General features: G+C 31.5%; 1 protein-coding gene and 1 long non-coding RNA gene across 2 annotated transcripts in view; one reads left to right on the top strand and one right to left on the bottom strand.

The window, feature by feature from the left end:
- The window catches only part of LOC105197271 (sugar transporter SWEET1), a 48,136-nt gene that overhangs the window by 12,586 nt on the left and 8,519 nt on the right, over positions 1-27,031 (top strand). Inside the window, exons 3-5 of the mRNA XM_026140868.2 lie at positions 21,692-21,815; positions 21,899-22,054; positions 22,157-22,276. Coding sequence (XP_025996653.1) covers positions 21,692-21,815; positions 21,899-22,054; positions 22,157-22,276 — 400 coding nt within the window. The remainder of the gene's footprint in view (positions 1-21,691; positions 21,816-21,898; positions 22,055-22,156; positions 22,277-27,031) is intronic.
- LOC120357442 lies at positions 24,020-26,248 on the bottom strand. Its single transcript, XR_005574444.1, has 2 exons — positions 24,676-26,248; positions 24,020-24,601 (listed from the first exon to the last, which is right to left on the bottom strand). It is a non-coding gene; the product is annotated as an uncharacterized LOC120357442 (long non-coding RNA).

Raw genomic sequence — 27,031 nt, 5'->3', positions numbered from 1 at the left:
ATCACTATCACTACCACTACTGTAAGTAAAAATTTTAATTTGTACTTTTATTTAAATTTTATTTTTTAAAAGTAAAAAATTTAATCTTTTTGTATGTTTATTTGAATTTACACTATGTATACTTTATAATTTAAATTTGAATTACATTAAAGAATAAGAACAGAATTTTTTAAATTGGAATTAATAATTGTATTTATTTTGTAAAAGTATTTTTTTTTTTATTAAAATGTTGAATTAACAAATCAAGTTTTGTATTTTTTCTTAGAAATACATTTATACATATTATTATTTTTAAATATGTTATTTTTTATAGGAGAATGCAATGCAGGTTACAAAATAATTTTGTAGTTTAAAATTTAACAATTAATTTAAATGTGATTGTTATTTTAATTATTTATGTGATTGTTAGTTTTATTTATTATATTAATTAATTGAACAGTTTACAATAAAAATCTTTTTTGAAGAAAAACGCTAGAAGAAGAATGCTAAATCTTTTTAATATTTAAAAAATCGACATTTAGTAAGTTTAAATTTATAGAATAGGATGATATCTATCCAAGGTTAGTAGAAATGGTATTTTTTGCTGTCGAATAAATTAACTTTTTTTGAAGAAAAAAAGTAGGATAGAAAATAACAATTTTTAAGAATTGGAAGTTTTTAGTATCATTATTATCAAAACAATTATATGGTGTTTTTTAGACGACTATTATAATTAAAATTGAAATAAAAATTAATATTTTCCTGAAATCTAAAATTATCAAATTTATTAAAGATTAAATTATGTATAAGCAAGATAATTTTTTGCTTGTATATAAAGCAGTAATTGTTAAATAGAATATGTTATAATTTGAATTTAATAGTAATGTTTTTTTTGTAGCTTTTTTTATTCTTATTTGAAGCATGTTTCATAATAAAATTTAAGTAATAAATGCATGAATATAACAAATCCCCAGGCGATGATGAAATCTTCATTGAATCCATAAAATTTCGGCGAAAAACACTAATGGCCGCCCTGCGCATGTTATTTAACCTATGTTTTGTGAAAGGAACAACACCATCACAATGGGACGTATTGATACACAAAAAGGGCGACATAACCTGTCTTGGTAACCACCGGCTTATAAATCTACTATCACAGGTGTACAAACTCTTTACAAAAATTTTGAGTAGGCGTCTGACGCCAAAACTGAATCTTTATCAACCATATAAACAGGCAGGATTTATGACGGGGTACGGAACGAGCGACAACCTACAAGTCACCAAAGTCCTCATTGAAAATTGTATTGAGTACAACAAACCACTACTTATCATATTCGTGGAGAGAAGGCCTTTGACTCAATAGACCAACATTAAATGTTAGAGGCTTTAGCTGACTGACGAATAAATCATAGGTACTTTGCACTGATAGAAGGGAGCTACGGTAAAGCAACCGCAAAGGTTAGGTTCCACAAAGATGCTAACAAATTTAGAATCCAACGAGGAGTTTGCCAGGGTGATACAATATCACCAGAATTTATTACCACTTTGGAGTACATCAACAAGAGAATGGACTGGGAACAGATGAACCTGTACATTGACAGAAAAATTAAGCGAGAATTAATTGAGATTTGCTGACGACATCGCTCTATTTACGCATAAAGTTAATGAGGCGGTAATAATGCTGAGGAAACTACACCATGCTTTAAAAGAAGGCGGACTCAACATCAATTTTTCTAAGACTAAGCTCATGACCTTGTTCTAAGCGAAAATATAAAGATAGAGGACGTGGAAGTTGAACAGGTGTTCTCTTATAAATATAATATGTCGATCATGAGATACGATTGGGCAGAGACAATCAAACGTGCGAGATAAATAGACGAGTCGGCTTGGCGTGGGCCGCATTTGGCAAACTGAGGAAGGAGATATTCAAGGCCAACATACCCATGTGTCTCAAAAGGCAAGTGTACAATCAATGTATCTTCCCGGTGCTGACGTATGATGCGGAGATCTTGACATTAATACAAAAGTCAATAAACAAAATTCGAGTGGCTCAACGAGCCATGGAAAGATACTCGGGATATAGTTGGGAGACAGGATTCCCAACAATACTAGACGCCAAAGAACGGGTTTAGAGGGATGCCATTGAAAGAATTGCCTCCCTGAAATGAAACTGGGCTGGACACATAGCAAGGACTTCCGACATTAAGCGTATTGCCGACAACTGGATGCAAGCAGCGCAGGATAGGGAAAACTGGAAGAATGTTGCGAGAGGCTTATGTTTAGCAGTAGACCAACATACGAGGTGTGTTCAAAAAGTATCGCGAATTTTGAATTTTCGCGGGTTACGTATATTCGAATTTCGATCTTTTTGTGGCGTTATGTTGGTACTCATGTCTCTCACTTATGCCGACAAGCTCGGCCATTTTGAATGTTCACTTAATTGTTGACAGCTGCTTTGCTTGCACGTGTTTCGGATCGTCTTCGATTTTTACCTATTCAAAAAAATGGATCAAAGAACCTTTATCAAATTTTGTGTGAAAAACGAAATTAAGTGCGCGGATGCATTCCGAATGTTGACTGTGGCATACGGAGAAGCTACCTTGGACCGAAGCAACGTTTATCGGTGGTACAAAATGTTCTCAGAAGGCCGAGAAGATGTGAACGACGAAGAGCGTGCCGGACGCCCGAGCACTTCAACAACAGACGAAAAAATTAATGAAGTGGAGAAAATGGTATTGGCCAATCGTCGAATCACCGTTAGAGAAGTTGCTGAGGACCTAAACATATCGATTGGCTCGTGCCATTCGATTTTTATCAATGATTTGGGCATGAGACGGGTCGCCGCGAAATTCGTACCAAAATTGCTCAATTGCGACCAAAAACAGTATCGCATGAACATTGCTAATGAGATGTTGGACTCTGTCCGCGACGACCCAAATTTGCTCCAGAGGGTCATAACTGGTGACGAATCGTGGGTTTATGGTTATGACGTGGAAACCAAAGCTCAATCATCTCAATGGAAGCTGCCGCACGAACCAAGACCGAAAAAAGCGCGCCAAGTTCGGTCGAATGTGAAAGTTTTGCTGACAGATTTCTTCGATTGCAGGGGCGTGGTGCATCATGAGTTCTTGCCACAGGGTAGAACGGTCAATAAGGAATATTACCTGCAAGTTATGCGCAATTTGCGCGAAGCAATCCGCCAGAAACGCCCGGATTTGTGGAAGAACAAAAATTGGCTTTTGCACCACGATAACGCCCCTGCTCACACATCGTTGCTTGTGCGCGACTTTTTGGCCAAAAACAACACACTAATGATGCCGCAGCCACCGTATTCCCCAGATCTGGCCCCCTGTGACTTTTTCTTGTTCCCTAAACTGAAGAGGCCCATGAAAGGACGACGTTACGCTACGCTTGACGAGATAAAGACGGCATCGAAGGAGGAGCTGAACAAGATAAAAAAAAATGATTTTTTGAAGTGCTTCGAAGATTGGAAAAACCGTTGGCACAAGTGTATAATATCTCATGGGGATTACTTTGAAGGGGACAAAATAGATATTCATGAATAAATAAATAATTTTTGAAAAAACACAAAATTCGCGATACTTTTTGAACACACCTCGTAGCTAGATGATGATGATTAAATGCATAGTGTACAAGAGGGATTGTAAATATAATTAGTTAAATACAAATTTACGAAATTGGATGATGCTTATGCGAATTGATCTTACGTTAAAATATACAGATAAGTCATAAGTCTTGAGGATACGCGTGCGTGCGTGCGTGCGTGCGTGCGTGCGTGCGTGCGTGTGTGCGTCCGTGCGTGCGTGCGTGCGTCCGTGCGCGCGCGCATGCGCGTGTTTGTGTAACTGTATATAATAAGATTTATATTAGCATATATTTTAAAATGTTATTTAAAATATTACAGCTTTTGGAATAAGAATTGGCTGAATACCGTCATATATGAGTAATATACAGGGTATTCCAAAAACGTCGGGATAACTAAATATTTCGGGAAATATAAGTTTTACAGAAAAGTGTTTCAGACAAAAGTTATGTAGTTTAAAAATATCTATTTAATGATCTTATCAGTTAGACCTTGAGTTGCATAGCTAAGGCCAGGCATAGCCAAGGCCAGGTCAAGGTTAAATCGATTTTCTTAAATAAAACACTATTTTTGATTCCAGAATTTAATAGCTGCTGTTAAGAGCTTTCCAAATTCCTACAAGAAAGTTTATTTTTGTTGAGTACTTTTTGAGTAGTGAGGCTTGAAAGCTACAGTGTACTGTAACTTTCAAGCGTCATAACTCGGAAAGTACTTAACAAAAAAAAACTTATTTATAGTGTTTTGAAAAGTTCTCGACATTGACTACAAGAAAATGCAATCAAAAATATAGAATGTTGGGGAAGTAATAATACCCTTTAATTAGGGAACTACCGATACTTTAACATTATATCTTTTATTGCATTTTTTCTAGTCGATTTCGAGAACTTTTCAAAACACTGTAAATAAGTTTATTTTCGTTAAATACTTTTTGAGTTATGACGCTTAAAAATTACAGTACACTGTAGCTTTCAAGCCTCATAACTTGGAAAGTATTCAATGAAACTTTCTTGTAGGGTTTTGGAAAGCTCTTGAAACCAGCTAGATTCTGGAATCAAAAATATGGGGTTCCATTTAAGAAATTCAATTTAATTTTAACCTGAGTTTGGTTACGCAACCCAAGGTCAAACTGATAGAATCAGTAAATAAATATTTTTAAACTGTTTTGTTTAAAAAAACATATTTCCTGAGTTATTTAGGTGTCACGAACTTTTTGGGACATCCTATATTCATATATATATATATACTACTAAAAAAAATATATATATATAGGGTTTACTTTCCAAACACCAAAAATTAGACTATTTTTAAATGCCTGTAACTCGGCGAAAAATCATTGTAGATAAAACATGGAAAAAGCATTTTGAAGCTTGAAGTTTCAACTTGGACGCTGTATTTTTGCTGAACAGATTTTAAAAGTTCTGTTAACTTCCTTGTCTTATGCAGTAAAGAAGCACACTTTGTTTTGTTTCTTAAAATTTTGTATTTTTGACACATTGCAGCTCGACAAACGAATTTTTTTTTTGAACAATTTAAGTAAAGCTTTATGAACTACAACATTTTGCCTATAAAATGCTTTTTTTTAATTTTTCACCGATTTTTTTTGACTGAGTTATGCAACTTTGAAGTTAAACCTGCATTTTTTACGAATGATATCCGTACTCCGTGAAAAATTATTGTAGACAAAAAATTAGAAAAATATTTTAAAGCTTGAATTTACAGCTTTAACATGCTATTAATGGTTTTCAAAAATTTTTTCAATTCTTAGTGCTATGCCCTAAAAAAGATACACTATTTTTTCCTTAAAATTACATATTTTTCACAGCCTGTAGTTTAATAAAAAAATTTTTTTTGACAAATGCAATACAAGTACTATAAAGTATGACATTTTCTCTACAAAATGCTTTTTTGTAAATTTTCTTACGATTTTTTTTACTAATTAATTACTGCTTGTTAGCGTTTTTGCCTAATATGTATCTTACAATCCAATCCTGCTTAATGTCATGCTGATTAAGTTTGTCTCTAAGTTTCTCTCAGTTTTTCTAAATTTTTTTATGTTGTTACTCGAGAACGAAAATGAGAACAAAGACTGGCTTCTTTCAAACTGCGAATTGTTTGTTTGCATACATAGTGCAATGTCATCTCGAATCAAGAGGCGCGGTCGCGTCAATTAAAAAAAAAAGCGAGATAGACCGAAGCCTCTTTTACGCGAGTCAGCGAGTTCAAGCATAACGAGATTATTAGATCTCAGCAACGGCTGAACCGATCAAGTTCAAAGTCGTCTCATTCGATAGCTTGGGAAAAATTGCATATATAAAAGTGTTTTTATTTTTTCTCTCCGTGTCGTACAAGCGGAGATATCGCGATGCAAATTCTAATCTCTACATTTTTCTGTAAGATACGTCTCCTTGGTCGTCGCTCTCAGGAATTCTCCCTTTCACATTTTCGACACAGTGTGGCGCTCGCTACTACACTATCAGCATCTGTGCGGTCACGTGATGCACCATGTGATGTGCATCACGTGACCGTGATCATGATTACGTGTATGACAGGTTTTCTAACCTGTAACCTGAATCGTCAATAATATCTCGGTTTGCAGGGCAAACGACACATTTTTCTGCCGAATTCTTTCGCATGGTGCAAAAATGCGTTGAATAAGCCTATTATTAATGAATATGTGCAGTTAAAAATATATATTTTGCATTAACTAGAGTCAATATTATTATATATTATACTCCTACGAGTGCTACGTATAAAATTTTTCGAGTGTCATAAGAAGATATGATTTACAAAGTGCACATGAATATGGTAATGAAACGAGGTTAATTAGATCGGATGCACCTTATTAAATCTATTTTTATCTTGCTATCTTTATCCAATGCATATTTACCTTTCTCAGCAAAAATGTAGTTTGCTTTCTCGGGTCTGCCTCTAAGTCATGCTTTTTTAATTCTAGCCTTAATGTAAATGTATATTTTTAATGAATTGACGTTTGAAACAAGTATCAAATAATTGAATAAAGATATAAAAATGATTCCAATGCCTGGTGTACGTGTAATTTTACAAGTTGAGTCTTAGAGGCCTCAACGCTGCGTGTACTTTCTGGTTTCAGAAATTTGTAATTGGATTAATTAATAAGTAAGGTAAGTACATTTTGAATCCTGTTTATTAAAAAAGTTAATAAAGTAAGTGTAACTTTTACAATGTATATAGAGTTTACTAAAAACTAGTTAAAATAATACATGATATTAAATATGCTCGCTGTGTTACAAAATGAATTATCTTTTATAAGAAAAAATATCTTTTATAAGACGCTCAGAAATATTATTAAATATCAGGTAACAGCGAGATTAACACATATTATTTATTTACAATTAACATTTATTTTGTAACACAGCGAGCATATTTAATATCATGTATTATTTTAACTAGTTTAGTGAACTCAATATATATATTGTAAGAGCTACACTTAACTTTATTAACTTTAATAAACAGGATTCAAAATGTACTTACCATACTTATTAATTAATCTAGTTACAAATTTCTAAAACCAGAGAGAATACGCAGCGTTGAGACCTCTGAGACTCAACTTGTAAAATTACACATATTTTTATATCTTTATTCAATCATTTGACACTTGTTTCAAACGTCAATTCATTCAAAATATACATTTACATTATGCTAGAGTTAAAAAAGTATGACTTAGAGGTAGACCTGAGAAAAAGCAAACCACATTTTTGGTGGAAAAAATATGCATTGGAGAAAGATAGAAAAAGAAAAATAAATTTAATAAGGCTCATGCAATCTAATTAGCTATGTTTCATTATCATATTCATATGCACTTTGTCAATCATATCTTATGACACTTGAAAAATTTTATACGTAGCATTCATAGGAGTATAATATAATATTGACTCTAGTTAATGCAAAATATATATTTTTAACTGCATATATTTATTAATAATACACTTATTCAACACGTTTTTGTACGAGACAAACGAATTCGGCTGAAAAAAGTGCATAATATATAATCTTGTCTATACAAGAGACATATTATTTATTGTGGATGGGAGTTGAGGTTAATTATATTCACCTAAGCAGTTTTTGATATATATGTACGTGTATATGTGTGTATGTGTGTGTGTGTGTGTGCGTGCGTGTGCGTGTGCGTGTGCGTGTGCGTGTGCGTGTGCGTGTATATATATATACACATAACATATATATATATATATATATGTATGTATGTATATATTGCGTGTGTGTGTGTGTGTGTACACACATTATAATCTTGTAAGTTGAAATCATGGCATCACAAAAAATAAATATATTGCTTAACACTACAAAAACGCGTGATATCAGTACAAAATTACCTTTTCAAAAAAAGGTAAAAAAAAGGTGCCAATTTATGTGTCTGCGCGCGCACCTTATCTATAATTTTTTTTAAAAACTGAAGTGTACTATTTTTTAATTCAACCTAAATGTATTTTTTCCAAAAAATGTATGAAATCTTTAAATTGCGCCAATTATAAAGAGAATATATTGCTGTTTGAAATAACTGTTGTACTACTTTTAACGAATAAAATGCAAGTGATAGTATATTTATTTTTTAAGTAAAGCCCAAGTAGCGGTATCTTTAATTCTTTTTTAAATAAAATTCAAGTGATACTGTGTCTGTGTATTTTTATTGAAACATTTTTCTGTTCTAACCTAAGTGGATGTACTTAATTTAAAAAAGTTTCAATGAAATATGTAACATTTAATCTCAAAGAATTAAACAGAAATGAGAATGTTTTATTAAAATAAAAAATTTTTAAACTATAAAAAATTGGCGCTGCTAAATGTCAAACTATAATCTAAATAAAATGTTGTAAAACAGCAGCGCCAACTTTTGTAAGCAATATATTCTCTTTATAATTGGCGCAATTTAAAGATTTCATACATTTTTTGGAAAAAATACATTTAGGTTGAATTAAAGAATAATTGATTATTAAAAAACCACTTGAGTTTTTAAAAAAAATTATAGATAAGGTGCGCGCGCAGACACATAAATTGGCACCTTTTTTTTATCTTTTTTTGAAAAGGTAATTTTGTACTGATACTTCTTACGGTAATTATTCGTCTTTGTAATACATAACGAATAATGTTTCGATCTTGTCTATTTGTCATTATTCGAGAACGACCACTGCCCTTGCGTCTCGTGTAATGTCCAATGTCTGGATATCGTGACCAAGCTTTACTCCGGCGAGTCCCGATAGCGCACATCCTGATAGCACACAAACCACTCACAATGGCAGATGCCTAGAGATTTTCCGTAGGTTGGGTTAGATAAGTCAAGATGATTGGTTGGTGGGCTATCGCGATGTACGCTATCGGAACCCTCCCGCTTTACTCACTACGGATACGGATGCATCAATACCTTGCGCCACATAAGACATACTAAAACTTTTTTCGAAGAGCGTGATTATGCGTACAACTTCTAATGCCGATAAATGTCTGCGCGTTATGTGGCAAACTTAGCATGACATTTCGCAGGATTGGATTGTAAGATGCATCAGTACAAAATTACTTTTTCAAAAAAAGGTAAAAAAAAGGTGCCAGTGCAATTTATGTGTGTGCGTGCGCACCTTATCTATAATTTTTTAAAAAAAATTAGTGGTACTATTTTTTAATTCAACCTAAATGTATTTTTTCCAAAAAATGTATGAAATCTTTAAATTGCGCCAATTATAAAGAGAATATATTGCTGTTTGAAATAACTGTTGTACTACTTTTAACGAATAAAATGCAAGTGATAGTATATTTATTTTTTAAGTAAAACCCAAGTAGTGGTATCTTTAATTCTTTTTTAAATAAAATTCAAGTGATACTGTGTCTGTATTTTTATTGAAACATTTTTCTGTTCTAACCTAAGTGGATGTACTTAATTTAAAAAAGTTTCAATGAAATATGTAACATTTAATCTCAAAGAATTAAACAGAAATGAGAATGTTTTATTAAAATAAAAAATTTTTAAACTACAAAAATTGGCGCTGCTGTTTTACAACATTTTATTTAGATTATAGTTTGACATTTAGCAGCACCAATTTTTTATAGTTTAAAAATTTTTTATTTTAATAAAACATTCTCATTTCTGTTTAATTCTTTGAGATTAAATGTTACATATTTCATTGAAACTTTTTTAAATTAAGTACATCCACTTAGGTTAGAACAGAAAAATGTTTCAATAAAAATACACAGACACAGTATCACTTGAATTTTATTTAAAAAAGAATTAAAGATACCGCTACTTGGGTTTTACTTAAAAAATAAATATACTATCACTTGCATTTTATTCGTTAAAAGTAGTACAACAGTTATTTCAAACAGCAATATATTCTCTTTATAATTGGCGCAATTTAAAGATTTCATACATTTTTTGGAAAAAATACATTTAGGTTGAATTAAAAAATAGTACCACTTCAGTTTTTAAAAAAAATTATAGATAAGGTGCGCGCGCAGATACATAAATTGGCACCTTTTTTTTACCTTTTTTTGAAAAGGTAATTTTGTACTGATATCACGCGTTTTTGTAGTGTTAAGCAGTATATTTATTTTTTGTGATGCCATGATTTCAACTTACAAGTAAGATTATAATGTGTGTACACACACACACACACACACACACACACACACACACACACACACACACACACACACACACACACACGTACATATATATCAAAAACTGCTTAGGTGAATATAATTAACCTCAACTCCCATCCACAATAAATAATATGTCTCTTGTATAGACAAGATTATATATTATGCACTTTTTTCAGCCGAATTCGTTTGTCTCGTACAAAAACGTGTTGAATAAGTGTATTATTAATAAATATATGCAGTTAAAAATATATATTTTGCATTAACTAGAGTCAATATTATATTATACTCCTACGAATGCTACGTATAAAATTTTTCAAGTGTCATAAGATATGATTGACAAAGTGCATATGAATATGATAATGAAACATAGCTAATTAGATTGCATGAGCCTTATTAAATTTATTTTTCTTTTTCTATCTTTCTCCAATGCATATTTTTTCCACCAAAAATGTGGTTTGCTTTTTCTCAGGTCTACCTCTAAGTCATACTTTTTTAACTCTAGCATAATGTAAATGTATATTTTGAATGAATTGACGTTTGAAACAAGTGTCAAATGATTGAATAAAGATATAAAAATATGTGTAATTTTACAAGTTGAGTCTCAGAGGTCTCAACGCTGCGTATTCTCTCTGGTTTTAGAAATTTGTAACTAGATTAATTAATAAGTATGGTAAGTACATTTTGAATCCTGTTTATTAAAGTTAATAAAGTTAAGTGTAGCTCTTACAATATATATATTGAGTTCACTAAACTAGTTAAAATAATACATGATATTAAATATGCTCGCTGTGTTACAAAATAAATGTTAATTGTAAATAAATAATATGTGTTAATCTCGCTGTTACCTGATATTTAATAATATTTCTGAGCGTCTTATAAAAGATATTTTTTCTTATAAAAGATAATTCATTTTGTAACACAGCGAGCATATTTAATATCATGTATTATTTTAACTAGTTTTTAGTAAACTCTATATACATTGTAAAAGTTACACTTACTTTATTAACTTTTTTAATAAACAGGATTCAAAATGTACTTACCTTACTTATTAATTAATCCAATTACAAATTTCTGAAACCAGAAAGTACACGCAGCGTTGAGGCCTCTAAGACTCAACTTGTAAAATTACACGTACACCAGGCATTGGAATCATTTTTATATCTTTATTCAATTATTTGATACTTGTTTCAAACGTCAATTCATTAAAAATATACATTTACATTAAGGCTAGAATTAAAAAAGCATGACTTAGAGGCAGACCCGAGAAAGCAAACTACATTTTTGCTGAGAAAGGTAAATATGCATTGGATAAAGATAGCAAGATAAAAATAGATTTAATAAGGTGCATCCGATCTAATTAACCTCGTTTCATTACCATATTCATGTGCACTTTGTAAATCATATCTTCTTATGACACTCGAAAAATTTTATACGTAGCACTCGTAGGAGTATAATATATAATAATATTGACTCTAGTTAATGCAAAATATATATTTTTAACTGCACATATTCATTAATAATAGGCTTATTCAACGCATTTTTGCACCACGCGAAAGAATTCGGCAGAAAAATGTGTCGTTTGCACTGCAAACCGAGATATTATTGACGATTCAGGTTACAGGTTAGGAAACCTGTCATATGCGTAATCATGATCGCGGTCACGTGATGCACATCACATGGTGCATCACGTGACCGCATAGATGCTGATAGTGTAAAGTCACTAGATTAATAAAGTACCGCAATTCATAAGACTCAATGTATAAGTATTTGGAGCCAAAATGGCGTCGGAAAGTGTAAAAAGTGCACACTTTCATAATGTATGTATCTACACATTAAGTGCAATTATTTACCGTGAGACACCGTGAGATGCGTTAGATCTGTTGTGTTATTGTTGTACTCCGAGAAATAAAACGATATTAAACGTTTAAAAACATGCCTAATTTCGAATAAATTTAAACCTTTAGACTATATTAAAATGTTTTTAAATAATTGTCGCACAGACTTTGTGCCATCATGCCACAATATTATTTTTAAACTTATCAAAACATTTATTATAGCACACATCCATTTTACCTTAAAAAAATATATATTAATATTAACACATATAGAATACGCACATATAACATTAACGCGTATTGAACACATATAGTAATAAAAGCGTTGCAATAAAGTCATATGTGAATAAGAACCATTGTAAATAAAATTAATTTATATAATTTTTGATTTTCTTTCTTATTTAAATACATTTATACACATATGCACGTTTTAAATGTGCCGCATGTTGGAGCCAAAATGGCGGAATGATTGCGGTACTTTCTAAATCTAGTGACTTTATGATAGTGTAGTAGCGAGCGCCACACTGTGTCGAAAATGTGAAAGGGAGAATTCCTGAGGGCGACGACCAAGGAGACGTATCTTACAGAAAAATGTAGAGATTAGAATTTGCATCGCGATATCTCCGCTTGTACAACACGGAGAGAAAAAATAAAAACACTTTTATATATGCAATTTTTCCCAAGCTATCGAATGAGACGACTTTGAACTTGATCGGTTCAGCCGTTGCTGAGATCTAATAATCTCGTTATGCTTGAACTCGCTGACTCGCGTAAAAGAGGCTTTGGTCTATCTCGCTTTTTTTTTTGAATTGGCACGAGACGCGACCGCGCCTCTTGATAATAGGCGGAAACGCTTATAAGTAGTACTTAATCAGAGAGGAGTGAACACAGTATTAAACACGCACAAACTAACACACACACAGACGCACGCACGCGCGCGCAAAAATCCGACTAGTAACCTTTACGTGGTGCATATTGTGTAATGCTAATGTCGGCGGCAAACGTCATTTTTCGGAAAAATGTACTGTATAAAATGTGTTTCTTTGAAGTCTTGTAACTCGGTCAAAAAAAATTGTAAGAAAATTAAAAAAAATTTTGTAGAGAAAATATTATACTTTATGATACTTGCATTGCATTTATCGAAAAAAATTTTTTTTTATTGAACTACAGAGACTGTCAAAGATACGTAATTTTAAGGAAAAGCAATGTATCTTTTTTGGGACATAGCACCAAGAAATTGAAAAAATTTTTGAAAACCATTGATAGCATGTTAAAGCTGTAACTTCGAGCTTTAAAATGCTTTTCTAATTTTTTGTCTACGATGATTTTTCACGGAGTACGGATATCATTTGTAAAAAATGCAGGTTTAGCTTCAAAGTTGCGTAACTCGGTCAAAAAAAATTGGAGAGAAATTTTAAAAAAAGCATTTTGTAGGCAAAATGTAGTTTACGAAGCTTTACTTGAATTGTTAAAAAAAAAACTCGTTTGTTGAGTTGCAAAATGTCAAAAATACAAAATTTTTAGGAACAAAGCAAGGTGTGCTTCTTCACTGCATAAAACAAGGAAGTTAAAAAAACTTTGAAAATCTGTTGGTACAGCATTAAAGTTGAAACTACAAGCTTTAAAATGCTTTTTCCATTTTTTATCTAAGATGATTTTTTGTCAGCCATTTAAAAATAGCTTAATTTTTGGTATCTAGAAAGTGTTCCCTATTTTTTTTTTAGTAGTGACATACATACACACGCACGCACGCACGCACGCACACGCACACGCACACGCACACACATATATACATATATATACACATGTGTATATATACAGTAAGATAATTACATAAGTAACAGATTGCGCGCGTTTGAATTTTTTAGAAAACAATGTATGTACAAATTGTGAATTTTTAGGGTGAGTCTCAGTTGCGCACAGACCCGATCGGACACCACCAATCACGTAATCTAATCTAACCCAATCAACGGAAATAAGTATCGGCCGCTATGATTGGTGGTTTTTAGTCGGGTTTGTGCGCAACTGCGACACTCTCAATTTTTAGTGTTTTAATTATCTTAGCAAATTATAATTTTATTAATATTAATAAAGTGTAATATTTAATTTTCATTAGATTTATGTTGATATTGGCGATTTTCCTCTATATAAATTATATACAAAAATTGTTTAATTAAATAATTAAAGCATTAGTTAGTTTCTAGATTTTTAGTAAATAACAGCATATTTTTGTAGTCTTTAAGCTTTAGTCTTTAGTTAGTATTTAATTGTAAAGATTAAATATTATTTGTTTCTTTATCTTGATAAGAAATTTTAATAAAATTTCAACAAATATGCAATGAAATTTTAATGATATTTTAAAAACATTTGCTTTTTTTATTAAAAATATGTCTATTTTAACGTTAAAAAGAATGTTTTTTAAATATTATAAAAACGTTTTTTAAATATTGGAAGAAAATGTTAATTAAGCGTTAGAGAAACGTTTTTTTAACCCAGTGAGCAAAACAATAATTTTTTAAAAAAACATTTAAATAATATTTTTTACAATAAAAAAATTTGTTGAAAACGTTAAAATTAATGGAGTCGTACTGTTTTTTTTACATTAAAAAAATTTTTGTTTTAATATCGAGGTTTTTTCTCGGGAATTCTTTTTCGGAAATTTCCACGCGGTCACTCATCCAAATTGTAACCGCGATGAACAATGCTCGATTTCTGCGACCAGGGTTGGGTAATATGCGTAGCAGGAAGATATTATGTACAATTCTGCGCATAATATGCATAAAATGCAGAAAACTCGCAGAAAACATGCAAAAAATACAGAAAACGCAGAAAATCTATGAAACGCCCATTCTAACTTAAAAAAAAAACACTCGCCGCTCTTGTATTAGTGTTTTATGTACTACATTTACACATCACTCTTATTAATCGGGTTTAATATTCGTAGTTCTAAAATTGGCCATACATAGTATCACAGTTCACAGTCATTCCATTCTTCAAAGAAATAACTGTGAACTGTGATTGGCCAATTTTAGAACTATCAATATTATTAAATTTGATTAAGAGTGACGTGTAAACGTAATCATAGATAAAAAGAAATTAAACAATGGGAGACAGCAATAAAGATTCAAAATTCCATGTTTTTCATGATTGTGAACAAACCTTGTCTATTCTTCTTTCTAGTCCATGCAAAGTCGATATCTTGATAAAAATTTAAAATAAGAACAATATAAATCCAATTTTTATAATGCAAATATTATTTAAAAATATTAAAAAGTCACGTTCAAGTAAAAGTTGGCAACATAGAAAGGTTGGCAAAAGTGAAAAAAAAAAACAAAAAGAAGTTTTATGTTTTCTACAGCAAAAAATCTCGGTTAATTATTTGCGCAGAATACTCGAGTTTTCTGCGTATAAAATTCCACGCCTAAAATATGAGGTATCATGCCCAACCCTGTCTGCGACTGCTGCGTCGTGATGATTTGTAAACACTGCTAATATGTGTACATTACTAATAGATCAAGTCAATATATGTTATGACGAAACATATATAACACAGGCACACAAAAAGAAACAAGTGTCATGTCCGAGAGACTACACTTATGTATTTCTATATATTTTAACGCCTTGAAACCGAATATGACCTTAGAATTACTCCATCAGGTCAGGATTTTTTTACATTCAAAAAATGGCCAAATATTCCTTAAAATTACACTATTCAGCTCGGTAAAAAAAAATCCTGACCTGATGGAACAATTCTGAAGTTATATTCTGTTTCAGGGCGTCAAAATACATAGGGATACGTAAGTATTTCGAACACTTTTTCTTTTTGTGTGTCTGTGTAATTAATCCTCAGCGTATACACTATACTGGATTCGATATTTTACCACACATGGGTGTAAATTACCAGACCATTTTCAATTGCGTATATCTTGGTATCTAATACATAGAATTTGAACAATTTTTTTTTTAATTGATACGCCAGAAGGTCAAGAAGAAGAATAAATAGATGCAAAAATTGAGAAATTGAATATATTTGAAATAGTCACGATAGATGAAAACGTACTCGCGAAAAAAACGGTTTTTTTTTTTCGTAATTTCAAAAGGAAAATTATTAGAGAAATTTTTCCAACGGATTTTGAAAGGAAAAAAACGTACTTTAAGAAAAAAATATTGTTATTTCAATTGTTTTCAAAAAGTATATTTATTCTGCAAGGTGAAGTTAAATGATTTTTTAGCGTAAGAAAAGATGAGTTGATAGAATGAATTATTTGTTTTCGATTATAAGACTTGAAAAAACACAAAATATACTATATAATATATATTATTATAATTTATTACATGGAACATTTGCAACAAATTTTTGCTGTATGATGTTTACACACCGGTTTGTCACATGTTAGACATTTACACATTTTTTGATCAAGAGTAGACGGACAGAATGAATATCTTTTTGACTTGGTCGTTTTATTATCTGCCAACAAATTGCGAGGATCTTGATTTTCAAGAATGTCTGTGTAGTCTAGAAAACTTTTTATTTGTACACGCAATACCGTTCGCAACGTTGAAAAAGCGAAACGATGTGTCAGAAATGGCTTGGTGAGAGCTATAGTTAGCTCTCGTATGTAATCTTTACGATATTTTTTTGTTTTATTTTTTAATAACTTATAAATTATGAACGAATTGACGCTAGTTTGATCTAACATCTCAGAAAAGTATTGCATAGGCCATCTACGCGTTTTTCTTACAGTGGTGCAATTTTGACATTTTTTGTCAAAACGCAGAAACGAACCAGTCTCTCGTTGGTCAGAGTACAAAAATAAAGTCAAAAATTATACAAAATGCTATTAATCAATTTATTTTTTCTTGTTAAAGAAAAATTAAAATTTTTTTTACAATACATACGTTTCTGACACACTGGCTGTAACGTAACCATATCTTGAAAAAACATGACTGTATAAAATTTTTAGAGACTTTTTTAGAGACTCAATTTTTGGAGACTGCTATTATGAGAAATCAGTAGTGGAGATATTGATAGAAATATTCGCTAACTTCTGTCCCCCCAATTCTTACGGTTTATAAATGCCAAGCATTTTTGTAAATAGTCCGGGTATACCAGACTCAGTGTGGCCTTTGAGGGTTAAAACATATTATTTATATAAATATATATAATTAATAATAAAATTAATAATTACTTTTGACCTTGAAATATTTAACAATAAAATATAACAAGCATCGACATACAGAATGGACTGCTGATGACCGTGGTGGGGGTAGAAAGACACATAGAGTGAGAGGCAGACAATACGAAGAACGTTCGTTCTCTGTCTACTAAGTCTGATTGGTTGCTGGGGCCACAACAACCAATTAAACTTAGTAGACAGAGAACGAACGTTCTTCATATTGTCTGCCTCTCACTCTATGTGTCTTTCTACCCTCACCACGGTCATCAGCAGTCCATTCTGTATGTCGATGATAACAAGCAATAAACAAGGTCGAGTTGAGCGAAATAAAGATCTTACAACAATACGTAAAAATTTAAAGTTTATCTATAAGCAGATTTCGTATACAATTGTAACGTTACGCCTTTCCGCCGCACCGCTACTCCGGTCCAAACGCCGAACACCGCGTAAGACCGAGCACGTGCACGCGCTCGGCTAAGCTTGTCGCAATCACGCGCTACCGTGCATGCCGCGCGCCGCGTTTAGCAAGCGTTCCTACTCCGGCTGGCCCAACCGCGCGCGCTGATTGGTACGTCCGACCGCGCGGACCGCTATATAAGCCGGCAGCGGGCAGCCGAAATCAGATCGCTTCGAGCCATCGATCTCGCACCTACTCCGCTTCTGCGCCGAGTATTCTCGGCGCTCCTTAGCTTGGGTATTCTCAAGTACTTCCTCGGGAACGGGCATTCTCGTTCCAACTATCTGGCGACGGGCATACTCGTCGGTCCTAACAGCTGGGAATACTCGGCTGGTCCCCATCCTTCGTCCGCGACGAAAATACTCGTCGTTTTTGCGGCTGGGTATTCTCGGCCAATAGGAACCGTCCGTCCCGCAAGTCCGTTCTCGGGGATTCTCGAGACCAACACCGTCGTCGGGAATACTTGACGCCTTCCTCCGGCTCAATCCGTAAACCTACTCCCCACGGGGTGACAACACCCCGCGGAGTGAGACCACTTAGGTCTCTAACGTCGACAACTTTCGCGTATCGCGGAACCGTCCGCTGCACCACGCGCCGCCGATTCCGCGATCACGACTGTCCGTCGCGCGGGCCAATCACGGCCTGTTTAACCGCACGTTAAGTTAGCCGCTTTACAGCGACTCCGATTATTACCTCCGAGCACATAGCGCATAATACCAGTCCGTCCGTTTCTTTAGTTATCCGAATCCGTTCTTTTGTATTAGGTTACGCCGCGAATTATATTTTGTCAGTTTTTTTATTTTGCGCGGGACCGATTATTATTTAACCGAGCAACTCTGATTGCTACCTCCGAGCGCATAGCGCATAATACCAGTCCATTCGTTTCATTAGTTATCCGAATCCGTTCTTTTAAACGTTAAGTTACGCCGCGAATTATATTTTGTCCGTTCTTTTATTTTGCGCGGGTCCGATTACTGTTTAACCGAGCACTCCAGTGAGTGCCTTGGTATTACTTGTGTATTTCAATTATATCTGATAAATATATTGTTACGTTTGCATTATTATACTCAACACGGAGTTCTCATTACTACCGAAAAACCCTGGCATCTGGCGAGCACATCCGAACAACCGATCCGGCGATATCCCAACGCACCGAAAGATATCCCGATACTCCCGCCGCACCGGAAAAGTACCAGCGTTGCACAATTATATAAAGATGTTTATTGGTTTTATACGCTAGGTTTAAAAATGCGTGATATTAATTTACGTTGTGATCTCAATATAGTTAATATGTATTTTGTTCCTTACACTTCTGGTATTTTAAAATGATCAATAGACAGAAATTATTATGTAAGCGGCATATACGAAATTGTAACATATTGAAGACGGACAAGTAAGTCCGAACCATGTTTATGTAATTGTATATGAAAACTGCTTAGAGATAAACTTTAAATTTAGCGTATTATTGTAAGATTTTTATTTCGCTTGACTCGACTTTGTTTGTCATTTGTTATATTTTATATATTAAGTTTTAATTTTTTACTGATTTTTACAGACGTTATTGAAACATTTTTTAAACGAATATTAAAATTAACTAATAATTGAAAAATAAATAGTTTAAATAGAAAAATAAATAGTTTAAATCTTAAATAAATAAATATAATTTTACAGAGATTAAAAATAAGTAAACAAATTAATATTAAATTAACTTTAAATAAATATTAAATTAACATTTAAGAAATGATTACTAAAATCTATTTTTTTCAATTAAATAATTTATGAAAAATAAATACTTAAATAATATTAAATAAATATTTAAAAAACTTCTTTCTAAGAACTCTAACAAAGAAGAATTATTTAAATTGAATATTTAATGAAAAAAAAAACAAATATTAAATAAATGTTTAATAAATGTTTTTAAAATTGTTTCAAATGAATAATTAATTATAAAAAAAATTTATTAGACAAAATTATTTTAATCATAAGATCACAGTCTCAGTGCTTTTTTTTAACTTAATTTTTAAATTTTATAATTATTTTAACGAAAGCACATGGATTGCATTATATTTATTAATTTAATTTTTACTATTTATTTATTATTTATTTGTTGATTTAACTATTTATTCACATTTAATTGCGTGTTTATCTCAAAAATTTGAATCAAAGGTTCATATATATATATATATATATATATATATATATATATATATACATACAGGGTGTCAGGTAACTACCACCCGTCGTTTCGTGGATTGATAGATCAAGTAAAACTGAGCAGAAAAGTCCTTTACCATTTTTTAATATTTGCTATAGTTAACGAAAAAAAAAAAATTAAGAAAGTCTGCGAATAAGCGCGTATTACCGCGCGCAAGGACCGCCCGCCGGTCGCCGAGATGTAGACAGCCGCGGCTGTAGGCTTGGCGCGGTGAGGAGGGAAAAGCAGCAATAACTCGAGGGCGTAGCTACTTGTTATTGTGTTATCAATACGAGATATTGTTATTACATATTATTACAGTTAATTTGTTGAAATGTACTAATGTTTAAGTTTACTGATGAAGGCTCTGTACAGTAAGAAACGCGTTTCATTAATATACTTGTAACTAATTTTTTCTGATTTTTATAATTTATGAGATTGTAGATGTCAATTCTCTAAGTGTATTACTCGGAATAAAATTTGCTTGTTAAAGTCCTGATTATTTTTATAATGATAAGTAACAATAATCGTTTATAATGATATGTAATAGTAATCGTTAATTATATTGATTCTTACACGCGAACTGGTGTTGGCTCTAACGGCATTTTTTTGGACCTTAATTTACTTCTTCAAAGCTTTACTTATTTTAATTTTAATTTTAATTTACACGCTGCCTAAAATAATAAGTCGATATTCACAGTTTTCACTGTAGCATTTTGACTGCCAATTTTTTGTAACTGCGCTATACAAGAATGATGATCAACCAATAATTTTTACACTGAGGATGATCCAAACATGGGATCGAAACGTTTGTAATGATATATAACAATAATTGTTCATTATATTGATTCTTATACGCGAACATCTGGTGTTGGGTTTAACGGCATTCTTTTGGACCTTGATTTACTTTTTTACAGCCTTATTTTAATTTTAATTCTAATTATTTTTGTTTACTGTTATGTACTCATACGAATTTGACATTATTTAGATTATTTGAATAATTAATGTAAAATAAGTAATAAATTAATGTCGAATAAATGTTGAACAAATATTTGTTTTCAAATTATTATTGGAAATAAATTATTAATGTAACATAAATATTAAATAAACGTTAAATATTTTTTCTGAATCATTATTTTAAATAAGTAATTAATGAAAAATAAATATTAAATCAACGTTAAATATTAAATCAATATTTGTTTTAAATTATTATTTTAAATAAATAATTAATGTAAAATAAATATTTAATAAATATTATTGTTATAACGAATTGTGCAATGAATAGTTCATATAAAATGAATATTAACAAAACATTTAAAAAATATTGTGTGCTGATTGGGAAGATTATTTTTATGGCTAATGCAAAGTAAATGACATTTTATTAAGAATTTATTGAAAATGTAATGAAATTTTAACGAAAAATTATTAATAATACTATTTAATAAAAAGTAAGAAAATTTTTGAAACTATTGAAATTGTTATGAATACTTAATGAAATAGCAACAAACAAATTAAATAATGTACTAACTTATTAACATTTTATTAAAATTATAAATAAATTTTTAATAAAATTGCAATGAAAAATTCTAAATATTTTTAATGACAAATTTATTAAACTTTTATTGAGTAGTAAATTTTTGACGAAATTACTGTTCAAAATATCAAAAAATAAACAGACTTCAATAAAATTTTATTGAAATTTCATTAAAATTTCCTAAAAACTTCTATCATGGTACTTAAAATAAAATAATATTTAAAAAAAATAAGTTAATTTATATTATGTAACTAAATAAATAATTGTTTCAGATCCATATTAATGCTTCAGTACGCTTGGATGTTAGGTGATTCTAACATGATAAACGTTAATGTATTTGGTTTATTGACAAATATGATTTATATGATAATTTATTACTATTATGCACCAAACACGGTATATTCTTGTTCACTCTTGACATTAATCATGTTTAATTTAATATTGATAAAAACTATCTAATTATTATATTTTTTTTTTAGAAAGAAGTGCTTAAATTAATATATAAAGTGACAATCTTTGTTGTAATTTTTCTTGTCTATGCACAAATAGAACATCCAGCAAATGTTGAATTCAGATTTGGGATTGTGGTTACAATACTTCTCTTCCTATTAATAGCAGCTCCTCTTGTACATCTTGTAAGCAGAATTTTTTTTTCATAGCTTGAATTTTTCTAAAATATTTTTATAATATTTATAATATGACAATTATAATTAACATACTGTTTTTTTTTCTTTTAGAAACAGGTTATAAAAACAAAAAATACGGAAATTCTTCCATTTCCACTTATATTTATGGGCACACTAGTTACATTTCAATGGCTATTATATGGTTTTATTATTGATAATGTTTTTATTATTGTAAGTATTTTTTGCATGGTAGTTATTTAAATATTTAAAAATGCAAAAGGTAACTTTTAATATACAGGGTGTCGTATTGTTTAATATGCTTAAATATTTAAAATATTGTGTTTTAGACGAAATATGTCAAACAAAATTTATATGTTTTAAAGGGAGACGAATAACAATAAAATTAATTTGTAGAATTAATTTGTAGAATTTTTTTAAATTGTATGAAGATTATCACCATTTTTTTTTTAATGGAATTATATGATTTTTTATACACTATAACTCTTCTAATTATTCTGCATAGGAAAGTTTTACGACAGAATTACAGTAAATCATCGATTTACCAAAAAAACAGTAATTTAAGATACCTAGATAAATAAAAAGTGAGGCCAAGCTTAGCCACCTCGAAAATGAATTTGGTGTTTGGTTTAAATGAATCGATGGAGTTTTTCACACTAATTCCGAATATATAAGTCTCTAGTTGATGCTATGCACCGTTTCAGAGAAAATGTGCACTAAAGAGTGGTCAGATAATCAATTGTTTTTAATGTAATCGCCCGCACAGCAATCGATTATCGATTGTTTTGCTATTTGTTTTGTTAAATTGGGTTTTTGAATACGCCACTGTAATAGAGGTGCCATCTCCCGAAATCTCAATTTTTTGGGGCCCATTTTCTTCCCTGTTAAAAGTTACAGAAACAAACAAAAACCGACAGGATTTCTATCTGTTTCTAACTCCAAGCTGTTCGTTCTATCTGCAAATACAATATGCGGATCTGCAGAAAATCCGCATTTGTAGTAGCAGATCTTATCCGTCTCCGTCTGCATCTTGTCCGTAATTACATCCCAGTGAGCAAAATGTTATCAAAAAGAGTCTTTAAAGTATTTATGTTTGAGAGGTGGACGTTTTCTAACACTATCAGAATGATAACATAATGATATCATTATGTTATTCAATGCGTTGATTTTAGAGGAAAAAAGACATCGTATGTATGACATCTAAAAGAATACGGCAATCTGACTTCTTATAAATGTCATCTAAAGGAGCACTGCAATCTGACTTCTTATAAATGTCATCTAAAAGAGCACTGCATTTTGACTTCTTCTAAATCTCAAGAAAATATTACTATTAAAAATTTGTTACACTGAAAACAAATATTTTATTTTTCAGTGGTACCGTTTTGATTCTAAAGGATTTGCTTCTTATATACGACCTCGAAAAGATACTCTAAAATGTAGAGAAATATTGAATAAGCATAGGAGGCTAGATTTAAGACAATTCTCTTAATGCTAGAAAAACTTTCTTTTTTTAGTAAATAACGTGCAACAAAAATAATTTTTATTTTAGTTTTTTAACAATTTTATTATTTTTAATATACTATGTGTTGCTCGTATGTTCATAAACTTTTGTGTCGAAAGGGGCCCGTTTTGACACAAAAGCTTATTATTTTTGTAGCTTAATTTTGTATTGCCTGTTTTGCATATAAGATTTCTCTATTTCACTAATTACAATTACGCATTATTTTACAATTTTTGAAAACGCATCTGCGCCGGCGGGATTCGAATCTACGATTTCGGAATAGCAACCTAATACGCTAACACTGAGCTAATTGTACACTTGTAATATCTTGAATAAAAAGTTATATTTAAAGTAAGGCTGATTTAGAAATAGGAAGGAACTTGTGTCGTGAGTACTGCCCGAACACTAGTTTATTGTTTATTATACGAGGGTCATTCAATAAGTAACAAGACAAATTATTATTGCTCAAAAACGGTTTATTGAATCAGTACAAAACTTTGGTTACTTTTCAATATAGTCTCCAGCAACACTTATACACTTGTCCCATCTTTCTGCTAATTTGTAAATGCCCTTGGCATAAAATTCTTTAGGTTGATCTTGAAGCCACTTTTGCATTTGATTTTTTACCTCTTCATTGCATCAAAAATGTATCCCTTGTAGGCCATTTTTAAGGGGTCTAAACAGATGGAAGTCTGATAGGGCGAGGTCGGGGCTGTAGGGGATGTGGAAGGATCTCCCACCCCAGTTTCTGAAGTTTTTCTTTCGTCAGCTGTGCCGTATGTGGACGGACGTTGTCATGAAGCAAAATCACGCCTTCAGTCAAGAGCCCACGGCGTTTCGTTCGAATTGCAGGTCTTGTTATGGACAGTTCCAACACTCGCGTTTACTTTTTCACTTATCAGTTCAACAGTGATACGCCTATTGTCTTGAATTAACGCGTCAATCCGAGATTTGAGAGAGGAAGTCCCAACTTTGATCGGTCGTCCACTGCGTTGCTCGTCAGAAACTTTTGTACGGCCACTTTGAAACTGTTCTACCTATTTGTAAACGTTCGAACGATTCAAACAATTGTCTCTGTACACTTTTAACATTCTTTCGTGGATTTTATTACCTTTCTCATCTTCCGCGACTAAAAATCTGATCACGGCATTGTTGTTTTTCCACGGTGCAATTCTCGAGCGGACTCGCCATCGTCAACTGAGTAAATTTGAGGTTATGTTTATAAAATATGATTGAACAGCTGATCAGATGTCATTGCAAGGTTGCCAACTTTATGTCCTGAAAGTTTCATATGGATCAATTTAGCCGTTTTTGAGCAGTAGTAATTGTCTCGTTACTTATTGAATGACCCTCGTATTATCTGTAATTTTTTTTATGCTCTTATAATATTCGCCACATGTGATTAAACTAGGTTATGTTTTGTGAGAAATATCTTGCGAAAAGATACATTATTTTTAAGAAAACTTAATTAGATCTTTAAAAAGTTCTCTTAAAGAGCTCTTTCCTCTGAGACTCTAGAGACATCTGTAGATAGACATCATAAAGAGCTCTTTTGAAAGACATCTTGAAAAAAGATAATTTATTGATGTCATTTTGAAGAAAAATTAATGATCGAGGTCTTTAAAAAGTTCTCTTAAAGAGGTCTTTTGAAAGACATCTTGTACAAAGATAATTTATTGATATTTTCAAGAAAAATTAATGAAATCTTTAAAAAGAACTCTTCCTCTCAATAATGTTTACTGGGGTTTCACCTATATTTATTCGTAATTGCGTACAGAAGTTCTGTCTGTTTCTGTTCGCATCCTATACGCCGCGATTTCTGTCTGCACATGTCCGCAATTACGTATACGAATCCTATCCGTTTCTATCTGCATTATGTCTGTCGCGATTTCTGTCCGCATCTGTTTGCAATTACGTACCGGAATTCTATCTGTGTCTATCCGCATTATATCCGGTGCGATTACTATTTGTATCTATCTGCAATTACGTAACAGAATCCTATCCAAGTCTATCCGCATTGTATTCGTCGCGATTTTTATCTGCATTTGTCCACGATTACGGACAGCAATCCTGTCCGTTTCTATCTGCATCTTGCTTGTAATTACATTTCATCTATATCTATCTGCAATTGCGTACAGGAATTCTATCTGTATCTATCCGCATTGTATCCGTCGAGATTTCTATCTGCATCTGCCCGCATATATGTATAAATAATTAAAACCCGATCCTGCCCATGGTCCGACCAGCAAAAATAGCAAAAAGAATTTGAATTGGAAATAGTTTCGAAGCATGAAAAAACATTATTGACGTAAAAAAAAACTTATCAAAATTCAATTTTGCAACCAATTGTTATAAACGAATTACTAAAAATTGACTGTAGAGGAAAACTATTTACGCTAATTGATCTTACGTGAAAAATGTTTCAATAAAAATATCTAACGCTTTCTTAATAGCTATAGTTGTTATAATTGTTATAAACAAATTAGTTGCAGAATTGCTTTTTGCAATGTGCTTTGCACATATTTGTTAACATAAAGTTTCTTTTTACGTTCTGGTTCTATTTCCAATTTTTATTTTATAATTCGAATTACTTTTCGTTTTAACCCATTAAAGATCACGATCAAACCAGCAAAGACAGCTAAAAAATAACAATTAGAAATAGGACCAAGTAAAAAAAAGATTAACATAAAAAGCACATTGCAAAAAGCAATTTTTCAATTAATTTGTTTATAACAATTATAATTATTATAAACAAATTAGTTGAAAAATTGCTTTTTGCAATGTGCTTTTTATGTTTATAACAATTTGTAACAATTATAATAGTTTATAATTGTTCTTAGTTATATGTTTTAATAGGTTTTAATTATTTATATAGTTTATATTGTTTATTTTTAAAATATTTAAGGCTAAATAATCAAAGGGCTAGTGAGAGTGTTTACGTGATACTTAACACGTAAGTTTTTTCTTGTTTAAATCAGTTTTACTTTAAATATAACTTTTTATTAACGATATCACGAGTGTACGATTAGCTCAGTGTTAGCATATTAGGTTATTGTCTCGAAATCTTGAGTTTGAATCCCGCCGGCGCCAATGCGTTTTTAAAAATTGTAAAATAATGCGTAATTGTAATTAGTAAAATAGAATAAATGCGAATTGGATTAACCTATAATAAAAATAAGAATAATAAGATGTGCAAAAAAACAAAAAAAATTTTTTTATAATAATACGCATTTGCATACAAAAACAATGTGCATATAGGAATTTGCAGACAGAAACGGATAGCATGCATGTATGTATTTGCAGACAGAAACGGATAGGGTGCGTGTACGCATTTACAAACATAAATGGACAGGGTGCGTATACGCATTTGCTGACACAAACGGACAGGGGGTGTATACGCATTTGCAGACAGAAACGGACAGGATGCTTATATGCATTTGCAGACAGAAACGGATAGAATTCGCAGT

The sequence above is a fragment of the Solenopsis invicta genome, chromosome 3 (genome assembly GCF_016802725.1).
Source record: "Solenopsis invicta isolate M01_SB chromosome 3, UNIL_Sinv_3.0, whole genome shotgun sequence".
Taxonomy (NCBI): Eukaryota; Metazoa; Arthropoda; class Insecta; order Hymenoptera; family Formicidae; genus Solenopsis; species Solenopsis invicta.
This window is presented reverse-complemented; position numbering and strand designations above follow the sequence as displayed.